The sequence below is a fragment of the Balearica regulorum genome, chromosome 3 (assembly GCF_011004875.1).
Source record: "Balearica regulorum gibbericeps isolate bBalReg1 chromosome 3, bBalReg1.pri, whole genome shotgun sequence".
NCBI lineage: Eukaryota > Metazoa > Chordata > Aves > Gruiformes > Gruidae > Balearica > Balearica regulorum.
Window position 1 is genome coordinate 67262723 of NC_046186.1, and position 15970 is coordinate 67278692.

Sequence of the window (15970 nt, forward strand, 5' to 3'; positions counted from 1 at the left end):
GTTCACTCTCTGAAGGCAAATGGGCTCCCAAAAGGAGTCACAGATAAGCATCTCGACCTGCCCGGGAGTTAGTAGCCCATCTGTATGGGGGCTGCTCAGCAGAATTTGCACAAGACTATGAGGTTTGCATTCGCCTTGCGTCTTTCAGTTTCCCTTTCCCCGAGTTCCCACTGACTGTATTTCTCATCTCGTCAGGTTCCTGGGAGCATCAGGGGTGGGACGTTCAAGTAGGTCAGCAACACGGCGTACCTGTCCCCTTGGCTCTCTTGTCGGGATGAGCCGACACCGGGGACCTTCCCATATTCCCTTCCTTCGGCGGGCGCCCTTCTGCTCAGACAGGCCATCCGTGGGCTCCTGGCCCATTTGGGGCAGACGGGGGAGTAGCTTTGCTGCTAGCTGGAGAGGTGGGAACAGTGCCAAAGGCTTCCCCGTGACACGCTTGGCCCGTATTATCTCAGCATCGGTATTACATACCTATTGATTACCGCAAAAATGTTTTCTTTTAATTCCTGTTTATTACCACACAGGAGAGGGGCCATGTGCTCGCTTCAGTTTACTTTCACACTTCTAGCCAGTATCTGCTGGGAAGTTTTACCACTTGCTTATAGCTAAAAATACTTGTTGTAAAGTTATTGTAGTTATTTTTCTCCCCTGTATTACTGCTATACCGAAAAAAAAAAGTCAATAAGGAAATATTTCCAGTTCAGCAGTTCTGGCTTTCAGATGTGACGTTTTAAAAATATCATTACAGAATTTAACAAGATGAGTACGTGCAGCTTACTTTTAGGTGGAATTACAGATTTAGCCAGAAAGATTTTTAAACTATAAATAGAAATCTATACCATTGTACTCCAAGGAGATTTATCCCTTAATATTCTGACACGAGGAGCATTTAGTTTCAATCCTCAGCTATTCAAAGTAGTTTGGTTGCTCTTTTATCTACACTGCTTTTAGTTGTTGTTGTTTTTTCTGTCCTCCCACAGCTCTGTTACCGTGCCTGGATTTTTTTCCCCCCTGTTTTTGTGGAGAAGTTGCTTGGATCCAGAATTTGACCTTTGACCTGATGTTTCATATATCTGGAAAATGTAACTGTCTGGAAATTCTCCATTTGCTGCTTTCTGCTCAAGCATTGGGGTTGGGAAAAAAGGAATAAGCAGCCTGCATTAAACCTATGATCCCTTTCTTCTGGTCGGAGCCAGCTGTGTTCAGGTCAGAGAGGAGGTAGCAAGAGGATTTTTGGCCAGACCACATTCAAACCTGTGTAACAGGATTGCTAAACGTTCACTTGTGCCTTTCGTAGGAAGCCAAAAGGATGGAAGTTACGCATTTCATTGAAGAGGAGGAGGGGGAAGTCATGCAGGTGTTCTGATAAGGACTGGATGATGCCAAAATGTAAATAATTTCAAACACATGCTTGTGGGCACATTGCAAGCATAAGGTCAGGCACTTATTTTTATGCAGACCTTAAGCAAGGTCTAGTGTGTTTTGACACAAGAAGCAGGTGAGAAGAGAGGTGGTGTGATCGTAGAGGTATAACTGCAGTGCTCAATGCACTGTAGGAACTCCTGCCCAGCTCACATGCCAGCACAGGAGGAGCAGGCAAGAGCTCTGCCCAGATTCCTGCACAAGAAGTGTAATTAAGTTAGGCTGGGAAGCCCTGACTAGCTGTATCGCCTGTGGTATTTCCAGTGTCTCTACACAGCACCCCACAACCACAACTTCGCTTTTTTTCTGTAGAATTAACCCAATGGGACTGAAAACTACACTGTGAAGTAATTCTGAGGCTGCACGTTACAAGTGTGTTATCTGCATTTGGGTTGCATTAGCAAGAGACAACTTGTGGTAACTAATGTGATAATGTGATAGCCCATAACTTGACAAAACAACTAACAGCGCTTAAGTTGATGTGGTTATTGCAACCAGACGAAAAAAGAGCAACACTTAAGGTAACCCTGAAGCAAAGAGGTCCTTTGTGCTTTACCCCAGCGAAGCAGCAGGCACGTCTCCAGCCCTAAAGTTAACACCATTTTATTTACTGTTTCTTGTGTAAGGCAAAAGGAAGCCAAGGTAAAGGCCCCTTCTTGCTTGCTGGGGACCAGTGTCTTGTGGGGCGAGGGCTTCCTACCTGAGAGACAGATAGCTAAACAGGCTCTTCCAGGCTCTGAGCAAGTTAGTCCAGGTGTACAGGTGAGAGAGTGAGAACTAGAATAAATGCATGTGGGAGGCAGCACCATTGCTTAGGACTGTGCTCATGTTCCTCTTCTGTGCGCTGTGGAGGAGGACAGCGTGGCAGTGCATCTCTGTCGGAGCCGTGCAGCTTCCACACCAACGTGTTGTTTTCCAAAGGATTTAGAAGTGCCCGTGCATGTTTAGTGTGGTGCTGGGCTGGAAGGGAGAACAGAGCCGTGCAGAGCTCGCAGCAGACCTTACTCAACTTTTAGGAGTTTCTGCTTTTTTTTCTGAAAGCTAGGGCTCACAAGTTGGAGCACCGGGCACCCGTGCTATCACTTTTGGGGGGAGCGTAGGCCCCCCCTCCTTCCCGTGTCAGTACCTGTGTAGCAGCACCTGTGCTTTGTGCAGAGCTTTGGCAGGGACTGATCACAGGGGCAGAACAGAATGTGGCCTTTTGTCTCCAGACGTAACAAAGCTGAATTTTCCACCCCTTGCAGCGTTTGACTTTCTGCAGCGAGGCAGCATTTTTTGCTTGTGCCGAGTTGGGAGTTACAGGGTTCAGCCTCCTAAAGCCCTCTCCGGACTTTGGCACTGCCAGTCCACGTGTGACTCTGGCAAGCCAAAAGGCGTTTGCGCGCGTATCCTTGTAGAAGGTTGGAGGCATTCAGGCAGCCGTATGCATTGCAGCTGTGGTTATCCCAGGAGGATCCCCTCCGGCTGTTTCAAGGCAGCAGCCATCATCCCTGTGAAGTAGCCGCTACCCAGCCTGTTTAGCTCATCGCCAGCAGGAGGTCCAATTAACATTTTGCAATATTGGCAGTTCCATATGGAAACTACCATTCAGCCGCCTACATTTGAACTTCAGCTTTTTCCTCTCATTTAATTAAAACACAATCAAGTCAATTAGCTCATGACAGAGTTTCCCCAAAGTTAAACTCCAGTTGTATGGCAAGGCGAAAGCATTCAGATGCCAATTCATTGTGCTGCTTGGAGGTAGATTATAGCTCTCCCGTTTGTCAGTTTATCCACTGGGGATTAGTTACATTTTTTCCCTTCCAAGTAGAAAAGAGAAAGGGAGAAAGGAGAAAGACCCATAATTCCAGCTGGTTCTGATCAGAAAAAAATCAATATAGCATTACAGAAGTTGAGAGATTTATTGAAAATGACATTGATAGTGTCAGAACGACTTCTGGCTTTTAATGGCCACGTCAAACATTTTACCAGGGACCGTCTTGATTTTTTTCCAGTGAGCTCCAGGAATAAGCAGCTTACCATACTCCATAGCAAGTCGATGAGTTACTGTTCTTGTCACTAAATGGGGATAATATGCAGCTACATAAACATGTTGATTTTTCTGGCATAAAAGCCATGACTTCCAACTCTGTGCCCTTTGGCAAGACTGTATAGAAAATCATAACCCTGTCAAAAGAGGTTTCGAGGTCTCAATAAACCAAGATGACTTTTGCAGCACATCCCTGCAGGGCAGCTGGGTGCAGTGAGAGGAAGAGAAAAAATAACTGTACTAGCTAACTGGTAGTTAATAAGCATAGAAATCATTCAGACCCAAATCCACACATAAGGTAGCTTTGAACTGAAGCCGTTGCATCTTCTGCTTTGTTTCTTAATTCATTTATGGTTAGATGTGGCAATGCCCTGAGCCACCTGCATTACAACAAAAAGGTTATCCTCACATACTTTCAGGGTGATGTAGTGATACCATGGTAATACTGAAAGATACCCAATGCTAGTGAAAATATTAGGTGCCAGGACTACCTTAGTACTTTGGTATCGGTGGAGCAGTTGGTGCTGTGCCTTTTCCCTTCTTGGTCGTGTTCCCCAGCGGTGGTGAGGGGGAGAGGATGGCAGCAGACCGTTCCTTTGCCTGGCCCCTCTGCGCCTTGCTTTTCTTGACAAGGATCCGGGGCAGAACTGCAGTGCAGGTGGGTGAGTTTTGGGAGGCAAGTGGGTGGGAGAAGGGGTTGCAACAGGGAAGGTGCAGCACCCAGAGGGGTGGGGAAAGAAGAGAACTTGCCTCTCTGATGGTACCGGTTTTTACTTAACAGCCCTGATATGAGAAAGAATCCCATAAATATATATCCCTGTGCTCCAGTAAGATTAGATCAGTTGTGGAGAACAGTGCTGGTGAGGGGAGTAGAGAGAGGAAAGAAAAATCACTTTTGACTATTCATTCAAAAGGTTTAATAGCATTGCAATAATTTTTTTTTTTTAATCAAAAAGATTCAAATGCTATGGTGTATTCTCATCTAAAGTACAACTGTTTTCCTTGCAGAAGGCCCATACTCATTCCATCAGCCACATATATGTGAATTTCCTTGTCTTTGTAGATGAACTACCTGAGTACAGCATCGCATTCCCCCTGCAGTCCTCTCTCTTGCTCGTGGCTGAATGGCACCAAAACTGCTTTCTGCAGAGGACCATGACTCCCACTCCAGTTAGAGTGTTCTTCTTTGGGAAGTGAAGGATAGTAGGTTTCAACACTATTTATTCAGGAAGGGGGAGGAACCCGAGTCTTCCACCCACCCTGTGAATGCTTTAGGCAAAAGCATGCTTGTTTTGTGGACTTAGCCAGGTTCAGGCACACGGCCAGTGCCAGGCTGTGCAGTGCTGTCAGGTTCATGGCTGGAGCGTCCTGGTGTCCTGCCTGCAGCCGTGAAGCTGATTTAGGCTGCCTGCCCAGCCCAGTCACCAGCTCCTGCCCCATGCCACAGCCCGCTCCTCGCCCAGCCCTGTCACTTCAAGTGTTTGTAGGATTGTGCTGAAGACTAAATCACTGAAGTGGCCTAGATTAAAAATAGCCTTTTAAAAAAGGAAAGAGGGTAGAAAGGGGGAGACATTTTTGGTCTGGATCATTCAGAGATCTACTTGCAATGAAGCCCAATCAACAGATGTATTTTTACAACTGAAGGGATGGCATATTTTTTTAGGGTCAAGAATGAGCAGATGGAAGTGTAGGGAAGAAACTTCCCAGGTTGACTTCATCACCAAAGCCACTCTGCTGTGAAACTCCAGTCTGGGATGCTCTTTTACGTACAGAGAAGCAGAGATTTCAGATAGTTTTAATGTCATGATTACAGCATCTGTACCTTCAGAGTCAGGGAGCATCTGATCCCCAGCAAGTGTAGGATCCTACACCTAGGGAGGAATAACCCCAGGCACCAGTACAGGTTGAGGGGTTGGCCTGCTGGGACACTGCACTGCAGAGAAGGACCTGGGAGTCCTGGTGGACAGCAAGTTCTCCATGAGCCAGCAATGTGCCCTCGTGGCCAAGGCGGCCAATGGTATCCTGGGGTGCATTAAGAAGACCGTGGCCAGCCGGTCAAGGGAGGTTATCGTCCCCCTCTACTCTGCCCTGGGGAGGCCTCATCTGCAGTTCTGGGCCTAGTTCTGGGCTCCCCAGTTCAAGAAAGATGGGGAACTACTGGAGAGAGTCCAGCGGAGGGCTACAAGGATGATGAGGGGACTGGAGCATCTCTCATATGAGGAAAGGCTGCGAGAGCTGGGTCTGTTTAGCCTGGAGAAGAGAAGACTGAGAGGGGATCTCATCAACATTTATAAATATCTAAAGGGCAGATGTCAAGAGGATGGGGCCAGACTCTTTTCAGTGGTGCCCTGTGACAGGACAAGGGGCAATGGGCACAAACTGGAATACAGGAAGTTCCATCTCAATATGAGGAAAAACTTCTTCATTTTGAGGGTGACTGAGCACTGGAACAGGCTGCCCAGAGAGGTTGTGGAGTCTTCTGCTCTGGAGATACTCAAAACCCACCTGGACACCATCCTGTGCAACCTGGTCTAGGTGATCCTGCTTTAGCAAGGGAGTTGGACTAGATGATCTCCAGAGGTCCCTTCCAACCCCTGCCCTTCTGTGATCCTGTGATCAGAGTTTCTCAGGCTCCAAACAGCACAACTTTTGATATACATACCTAAATTCTGCCTTATTTCTTTTCTCAAATGTCACCCTAAGTGTTTTTTGCTCCAGGATCTCAAAAATCTTTGTCACAAGAATAAACTAATTGAAGTTCACTTATTAGCATTGATTCCAGTGTGCTTGTTATCAGCTTGGAGTCTCTGTAAGACTAAATCAAAATGATTCATGTTTTTCATATTATACGTTGTTGTTGGCCATACAACACAAAAATCTGTTTAAAACACCATTCAGATAAGAATTATTAAACAACAATTTTATAACATGTTCCCTACTAAATTAAAACAAAGTCTATCTAATAAACTCTTTCTTGTTGGAACTAAATGCAAATGTGGACTAATGTGAGAAAGAATCTTAAAACTATGCAGATTCAGCAAAGGATTCTTCTACAGAAAAATCTTTCGAGTATACTCCTACTGTAGCTAGCTACTTAATTACTCAGGTTTGACCTTTTCTAAATCACCAGTAACTCAAATTGCTAGTAGTAAACTACAAGCAAGGAATTTTGATCTTTTAACTATTAAAATACGGTTCTACTAGAAAAAGAAGAGCATAAGGACATCATGGCGTGGGTTTTTTTCCCCATATATCTTGTATTACTCCTAGTATTCAGTTGTGAGGTTAGGTTCTTCTACTGGCTTTCCACTTTCACCTCCAAGAGTAAAAATATACAGAAGTAAAAATACAGAACTACTTATGGCATAAACGTAGCTGTCTTTTTCTGATCATGAATTTTCTTTAAGTCAAAACTTTTAAAAATGGTCTTACTGCATTCCGGATCAAAAGGCCTGGAACCGCAGAATCACAGCTATGTACTTCAGAGAAATTTATATTAGCCTTGCTTGAAATGATCCAATGGATAGGTTTTTGTTGCATTTTGCTTTTGTAAAGTTAGTTGTAAGTTCTTACCTGAGTAAGGTGTTAGTGCATGTCAGTGCTGAAGCGTACCATGCCCCAGGAAAATGGTGATGAATTCATACACCTGCTTCAGCCGCACAAGATCTCTGGAGATTATTCACAGCAGAAAAGTGTCTTCTAGGTAGCTACAGAGATCAGCATTGCTAATTGTAAGTGGCCTTCCTAGGATAAGACATGTTTGTCTTTGGGTGTTTATAGGAAAGTCGGGGCCATCCATAAACTGATCTAATCTTTGCTGGCTGCCCACACGCTCGGGGAGAAGCTGTCATTTTTGCATCCTTCATCTAGCTCATGGCCTGTGCCAGCATGATTTGGATTCGCAATGTCTCAGCGTTTTTGTTGGTCTTTTACAAGATCTCCTCTTTGTGTGACATCAACATGCATGATCCGTATACTTACTTCTTATCCTTCTTATGTACACTTTTTAATTCTCAGATGTAAAATCTATACATAGAGCAAAGGATTGGAATATAATAACATAAACTATGCAGGCGGTATAGTCAAAAGTCCTAATGTCAAACTTAATAATTATGTTTATTGAAGGCAATGAAGTGACTCAGTGGCTTTTTGAAGGTGGTGGGAAGAAGGCAGGACTTCAAGACACTGTACAAATAAAAGAATAACACAAGTGACCAAGCTCCTCTAATCTTGGAAAGCTAAGATGTTTCCTTTATAATGATTAATAGAAGGTACATAAGCTCTCTGAGGTGAAAAATACACCACTTTATTCTTAAATAGCACATGACCTATAAAGCAAACAGTGTAAATCTTAAACATCAATTTCATGCTGAGTCTTTCAAAGATGAGGAGTAATAGCTTTTGAAAAGATCTTTCCATAAATGCTCTGGAATGTCATTGCTGAATTGTTTGTTTTCTAGGCAGTTTATTAATTGGTAAAATGTGCTACCTTATGGTTGCTTTTGAATCTAAATAAGTCCTTTTTCCTAGAAATGTTACTTTATCTTAGATTATTTCTGAAAGCAATCTATGATGTTTGGCTGTGCTTATTCCTCCTTTCCAGATACATACTTGGGTCCTTTTTTCAAATGAAGGAACTGGTACAAGGTCAATGGTTTAGTAAATTCCAAGTTATGAGGACTTGTTGAACTCATTTGATAAATCAACTCATCTTTTAGTGTTGGAAGGAGTTTATGTTGAATCCTGTTTTCAAAAGTTGTAGTCTTCCCAAACAGAATTATTCACCACTAAATAGATCCCTTTTTCATACGTTAGCTCATTTGAAGAAGACAGATTCCTTTAGCTAGGGTGAATATCATTATTTCAGGGTTAAATATTTTCAGCAGAGGGCAGAGCAGGGACTGATGAAAATTCATGTTTCTCTGTGGGGAGCTATTGGAGCCATTCCTGCTGGTAGGCACTGGAGGAAAAAATTTGGATGAGGCTTTTGTGAAAGTGGTTGCCTGCAATAGACTGGACTCCATGACCCAAGAAGATTTGAAAAGATTCATGTTTATAAAGACCGTGCTGTCTGTCACCACAGGGCAGGCTCTTCACATCAGTAACCCAGCCTGTTGAAGCTGGTGGAGACAAGACGACAGGTTTTGTCCCGCTGCCTCCAAGGAGCAGGTAGCCTTTCCCGCTAATGAGCTGATGGGCTGCCTCTGCCAGTGAGATAATGCTTGGCTCCTGTCCCAGGACAAAATTCTTTAGCCACCAGATCCTGGTGAGAATCAGCACCTCACTTCTGATTCTTTGGATTTACTAGCACAGATTTCACAGAGCAGCCATGTCTTTCGACATCCATTAGCACCATGGGAGTCTTGAATGGGAGGGACCTCGGGAGGTCACTGAGTCCAGTCCCTCACTCAGAGTAGGATTATTACTGACAGTAGGTGAGTTCAGCCCTGGCTCACCTGGCTGAGCCTCCAGAACCTCCCAAGACCTGCTCCAGTGCTGTGTAACCCACCTGCTGGAAGTGCTTTCCTCATGTCTAAGCTGACTCTCCCCAGCTGCACGCAAGCCATGGCCCATGCCTCTTCTTATATCAACTGGAATTGCGAGGATAGATTTAGCCCTCTAATCTTTGTAACTACCCTCCAAGTAAATGTACTTCTCCCTTCATTCCACAGTTTCCAGCAGAGGCTTCTGTATCCCGCAGGGATACACAACATAGGCAGTGTCTGTAAGCCTAGACAAAAGTGCGATCCCTAATTCCGGGTGAGGCACCCCCGCAGGGGTCCTTCTGCTGTCCCATGCTTCTCTCTTTCTGCAGAGCTGCTGGCTGCCTTTGGTGGTCTCCTCATCCCCACCTCTCACCCGGCTTCTCAGGGTCTGTAGGGTGCTGGCAGGTTCATTTTAAGGGAGTCTCAGCTTAAACCTCCCTGAAGATTGCCATGTTACATTCTGTAGGATGCACAAGTGAGGAAGCTGGGGTTTTGTACTTGTGCAAAGGGTAGGCACATCTGGGTCCTTACCAAAATCTTGGCTTTTTACATTTAAAGCCCATTTGCATGCCTTTCTTCCGTCTTATCTCCATGTTATAGACCAGAAAGTACCCAAGGAAAACACTTAAATAAAAACTTTACATTCCAATGCATCTGAATAACAATAATTTATCCTGGAGAAGTTCTCCCTCTCTCTGTTCCATCTCTCTGACGTTTTATGGCATAACTCACTGAGATTTATTGATTTAAATGCTATCATTTTCATACAAATTTATCTCTGGTTTTAACTTAATAGACTTCAGTGAAGTTATACAATGGATCTTTTTCTCCCAGTACTTTATTTCAAAACATTGGAAATAAAGTTTCTTGGACTCTGATTGCATTACGTCAGCTTTCTCACAGAAAAGATTTTCTTTTTTTTTTTTAGCATCCTGGATCAATCTAAAGTCTAGGACAAATATAGGACTCATTAAATGCCATTTGTCTGAGAAAGAGAATAATAAGATTGCACCATGATGTTATATGTCTGAATATGTGTCTTTTTAGCAGCTATGACACAGGACCAGGATTCAGGAAGCCATTTGGCAAACATAAAATTAAGCACTTAACAAATCTGTGCTTCATATTTTCCATCTGTAAAATGGGGACAGGGATATTTCCTTCTTTGAATAGCACTTTCTGATTTAATGATCTATGATTATCATTATTACTGTTGACAGTGGCATCAACTCTGTTCCAAACTGGTTATAATTAGAATGTTTAGATGAATGAAAGCAATTACAGAGCCCTTATGCCACAAACATTTAAGCCTGTGATTAATTTTACATACATAAGTAATCGCAGTTACTTCAGTGAAGCTGCTCGCGTGAATAAAGCACATTTGAAGTGTTTGCAGAACCATGAATGGAAGGCTCTAAGAAACCTCAGTTCTTAAATAGAAATAAATAGTAGTAGACTTCTCTGGGAAATTTCCGGGAAATTTATTTTAACTGTATGCTATGGCATGTTGTGGAATGAGTCTTAATTTTGTTCACAAAACTCGATGTTACAGCCATCAATGATAAATATTGGCTTTCATATCACTCAATATGTTTTTTGCAGAAAAGTAATCCTTCTTTAAATTTTGGCTACAGCTCAAAATCTTATTGTTAAATACTTTTTGTTAATAAGAAGCCTGACTCACGGCAGGCTGCGCTGTGAATGACTGATTACCAGGGATATCAAATGGGCCTATTTCCATTCCACTGCCAGAACAGTTATCTTTAGAGCTTGTTTAAGAAAGGATTCGTTTTACTCAAAAGAAGTAGTTTATGTTTTTACATTGCAAAAGTTTTATTTTCTGTATGATGACAGCCAGTTATTCAGCTTTACCAAAGATAGGGAAAAAATCACCCAAATATGTGTTGAAAGAAATTCTCCAGTAGCGATGAACAAACACAGAAATGTGCAGACGTGCCAGATGTGCGTCGTGAGAAGCAAGTTCTGGCCTGCTGCAGCTGAGGTGCTGAGCAGCAGTGAAGCGCAGGGCTCGCTGAGGGGGGGACTGGCTTGTGACCACGGGTTGCAGTCAAGTGCCCTTTGGCTGGAACAGAAAAACTGTGGACCCACACACAGCCTGTTGCAGTCTGATAGCGGAGGAGTTTAGCTGTTGGCTACCATTTTTGTTTTTCATCCTTCAGTTACCTTTACTTTTCTTGTTTATACAGTCGATGGTTTGGATAAGGCTTCAATCGCTAATTCAGATGGACCAGCCCCAGGATCCCAAACTCCCCCCTTCAAGAGAAAGGGCAAACTCTCTACCATTGGCAAAATCTTTAAACCTTGGAAATGGCGGAAGAAGAAGACTAGTGACAAATTCAGAGAAACGTCAGCAGGTATGTCCATGGCCCTTTGGTGGCAAATAGTAGAAAACACTGTAATGGCTTTGCAGAGTAATACTTGGAGCTTGTTAGGTGTCAGGGACTATTTAGGCACAGTATTTGACACACGGAAAAACTGTTTGATCCTTGGCAAGGAAAAGCCTAACCTTGTTCAGCTTCTGTCCTGAACTTATCACAAAAAATATGCAGTTGATTTGTTTCATGTACATTATATATGATATTCTTTTGATGTTGACAGTACTCTTTTTTTTTCAACTAAGAAACACCAGACTCTATGTTACATATCTTCTATGTTGGAGATGTCTCTATGTCCTCCTAATAGTCAGTGACTTGGATTATGAAACAAACCTTGCCTTTATGGGGACAGAAGTTTGGGCTGTTCAGAGGGAAGAAGCAGACGTGGCCGTGCCCAGCAGAAGAACGAGGATCAACTTTGCAACCACTGACTTCATCCAGGCTGGTCTGCCCCTTCACACCCCATTGGGAAGGTTTGAGGAACAGTCTGAAATAAAATGCTGTGATTGAATTATATTCCTTCTGAAAACAAGCAAGATTGAGGGCTGGGATTCAGCTAGCTAAACACAGTTGCTTGCTGCCACCTGAGATGCTCTGGGGTGTCCTGGCTGCTCTCCCGGCAGGTTCTGCATCATATTTGCCATCCCCATGCAGATATTTCCAAAACCCTGGGGCATCTCAAGTGGCCGTAGACACCCATGTTTAGGAAACTGAATGCTCCCCTGCATATATGTGTGTGTGTCTCTGTGTGCCACAGCTCTGGCCAAGCTTTCACCAGAAAGATCCCAAACTTCTGTTTTGGGATTCAGACATTTAATGCTGTGCTTTTCTAAACTTGAGCCTAGTCAGAGTCTGGGAAGCATCTATGAGCTCTTCAGATTCATTACCACAGTGCAAGCCCTCTGTCCACTGTCTTCCATGGCTCTAGGCAATAAAACCAATACTAATCTCCTAAAGTGTTTTCATTAGGCTCTCCTGAGCTCTCAGAAGTGCACTGCTTGACATTTTAAACCCTGACAATTACACTAAGGAACTTTATGGTTTTGCAATGTAATTTCTAAAATGTGCTTTATTTACACAAAAGGCAAAAAGAAGCCATCTTCTCTGGTGCCATCATCATTCCAGATACCAACTGAAGTTTTGGACAGTCTCTGAGATCCTTAAATCCTTCTCTCAATCTCTATCTTCTTTTTTTTTTTCTTTTTTTTTTTCTTTTTTTTTCTTTCTTTTTTCTTTCTTTTTTCTTTCTTTTTTTATTATTTTCCTGGGTACCCTGCAACAAAACCCCCACAATTTCTTCCACTACTGCAATCAAAAATATCCCTCAGTCTGACATTTCCTTCATTGCTTCAAGTTTCCTTCAGCTTCCCCGTTACTTTTATCATATTGCTAGAGCAAAGTTATTTCTAGTTAATGACTCCTGAATGTTCTGCAGATACTGTTGGACAGGTATGTGATTTTATATGCACTGAATTCTTCAGAATAATCACTATTCATAAGCTGTGTATACAGCTTATGATTCCCTGAACTGTCACAACATATTAGCATGTGTTAAATTGTTATACCATTAAATAATAATGTATGTGTCACTTTGCAGTTATTTTTTACAAATTAATTTCTGGTAAATTCATGTTAAATACAGTATTTCTTATGTTGTACCATCTTTCTTCAGAGGACCTCAGTGTAGTCTTACAAACATGACACATCAATTCTTGTAATACCACGACAAAGCATGTGTTCATATTTCTTTTAAAAAAAGAGGAAATTGGGTGCAAAGAAATTAAGGTCAACATTTCCAAAAGCGTCTGCGTAATTCCTTGCTCGTACTTTATTTTCCTGTCTTGTTTATGATGGTGTGGTCCCTCAGTCCTTTCAGGGGTGTGGAGAGCCCATGGTTCCCATTGGCACTGACTTCAGATGGAGTTATTTAGCAGGACAACTTATTTCAAAGTGAGCACCTGCAAAATGGAGATGCCTACCAGTAGGTGTAATGGACAGAAAACATGAAATAATTTCAGAACTGTGGTGAAAATCGAGCTTTAAAATTATGCTAGAGATACAAATAGACACTTTGAGTAACAAAATGCCTTTTTCAAGTGTCATACAGCTACGCTAGTCGATGATAAGAGTTATTATTTCTCTCCCTGAACCTTACTGCACTTACATACCTAGACCATCAGAGCTAAGGCACTATTAACGTTACAGCAGAGTATATGTAACATTTTACATTCCGAGTCTGGTTTTGCCACTGTGTGCTCTCAATGCATAGTTGTATTTATTACTCTTAAGAAAGAAGTAATTATTGGGAAGCAATGTCATCTTAACTACCTCAAAACTAATTTTCAAGTGATAATATGTCTTCCCAGTTCTCTCAGCTGTGTCTGTTTACTTTCCCTGCCTCCTGTGTACTGGCACCAGTTTGTGATGAGCAGATCACAAACCTGATCTAGCTAAAAACAAATCCAGCAAAACATAATGAGAAGAAGTAGTTTTTAGTCTTCTGCGAAGGTTACCATTGGATTTGTGTGCTAGCATTGTGATTACTCTGCACACTGAAGCAGAGAGGAAAAACAGAGCCACTCATCTGGATGACTTCTTAAAATTTAGACAACCAGATTTTTTTCATTTCAGCTGTGGTTTTGCAGCGCTGCCTTCCAGGTCTGAAAACTAAAAGGGTAATGTAGACCTCCTTGTCTTTTTTTCAAAGTTAAAGCTTTATTTTGTGATCAGTCTTCTCTGAAAAAAAGAAGAGCACCAATGTGCAAACAGAAATCTGTGAAAGTTCGGAGAATTTGCACTACAGATTGGCAGAAGAACAGAGTTGATGGTGAAAGATAAGTATATACGTGAGAGCTCTTTTGGTCAATCAAATACGTGATTATATATAATTATGTATTGAAAAGTGGAAGTTATTTATCTGCACAATGAAGTGTGTCTGTAAATGGTAGAGCGGATGGGAAAAGTTCAATGCAGGAGGAGGGAACACTCAGTTGACTAACTGAAGTCCCCGCTCTGAGTCCAGTCACAAGACTTTGATAGTCCTTCATGGCAAAAAAAAAGCAACTAACACAACTGATTCACTAAGTGCTTCATGTGTCTTGTCTATCTGGAAGTATCATCGTGTATATAGACTTTTAAATTATCCTGAAAAACCTTTCCTTTTTTGCTACATAGTATAGCTAGCATCCTGCTAAATTAGCATGTAGTACATACTCAAGCTCTTAGACAGTAAAGATTGCTGTTGTATTTAATAACATAATGTAAAATAGCTAATAAAACACAAAACCATTCTAATGCTCTGAATTATATAAACTACAGTATTTCAGTGCCTATGTAGTTTGTGAAAAGTAAATGTGAAATTCAGTGCATGTCTTGGTGAACAGAACTTAAGATGTTACACAGGAGGTTTGGGAATTTTTGATATTTTTTCATTATTCAGTAGATTGATTTTTTTTTCTCTAAGGAGTACATATGCTCTATTTTTAATAAAGTTCTGCTTATCCATCCTGCTACGCTGTAAAATTAGTTTTATTTGGGTGGAATTATACAAACATAGTGACATAGGGAATTAATTTTGGGTTTTCAAAACTTCTGTATTATTTTGTACATTCGATATATCAGCTTGTATTTGTATGTCCCAGTTTTCATTTATTTTGCCAACCATCACAATATTTAGTGCTTTTTTTCCTTAAAATGAAACTCTGGGAGTTCTGTAGTATCTGAAAGTCTTGACTTTCATCTCAAAACCAGCAAGAGCTAGGGAGAAGGACCGAAAGTAAACCTGGATGATATGAACTGTAAGAGCTCTAAACGTAAATAAAAGGTTCCCAAATTATTTTCCCCCCTAAATTTCATATGAGAGTTTTACCCCTTGTGACTCTCTGAGATGTAACCTACAAATTCAGGCATTTGTCTGTATGACAGTGGTACAAGAACAGTTCTCAGAGCTTTTATATTGAGAAAGAAGAATGTGTCTAAGTACTGATTAATCTCTACAGAGCAAAGATTTGGAGTACACCTTCAAGGCAAATATAGTTCATAGTCTTGTTTAGGTGTTACTGCTGTTTACCCTTTTCTCTACAAAGCTCTTTCTTCCTAGTCTGGCTGTGGCTAGGTAGATCTTTCATTCATGCTGATTGCCCAGTAGTAGTACTGGTAGTGCTTGTAGGAAAGTCCCCATGTATTTCCATATAGAGAATAATAGAGACAGATTGTACAGTTCCGCAGCACTAACTCTAAGGGGTTGTGTCCCCAGAAATCCCAGAAATGGACAGGGTACCGGCCCCCGCTGCATCGTGAATAAGCCGTAGCTTTTCAGTGCAAATCAGGTTAGCTTGCAGTGAAAGATAATCTTTACATGCTTGAGGACTATTTTGCTGTCAGGAAGCCCCAGAGCTATAGGGAAATATTCATTTGCTTTGAAACTCTATGTATGTAGGGTATGGAATCACTTACATTTGTGCATATGCTTCCTGTGAGGCTGGAATTTGAAATGAAAACTAGTTTGGATTGCATTCATCCTATCTCAAATGGTAGTTTCAGGGGGAAAAAAAATTTAAAAAATAGTTATCCCTGTATTTCTTGAGGCCCAGGACCAACAGAGACTGAGACGATACATTTAGTTGGCGAGTTGC

At 41.9% G+C, this 15970-nt stretch overlaps 1 protein-coding gene across 5 annotated transcripts in view; it reads left to right on the forward strand.

The window, feature by feature from the left end:
- Positions 1–15970, forward strand: part of PHACTR2 (phosphatase and actin regulator 2) — a 144221-nt gene that overhangs the window by 80499 nt on the left and 47752 nt on the right. For all 5 annotated transcript variants that reach the window (XM_075748282.1, XM_075748285.1, XM_075748284.1 and 2 more), the window contains exon 2: positions 11148–11315. In XM_075748282.1, the coding sequence (XP_075604397.1) occupies positions 11148–11315 (168 nt within the window). The remainder of the gene's footprint in view (positions 1–11147; positions 11316–15970) is intronic.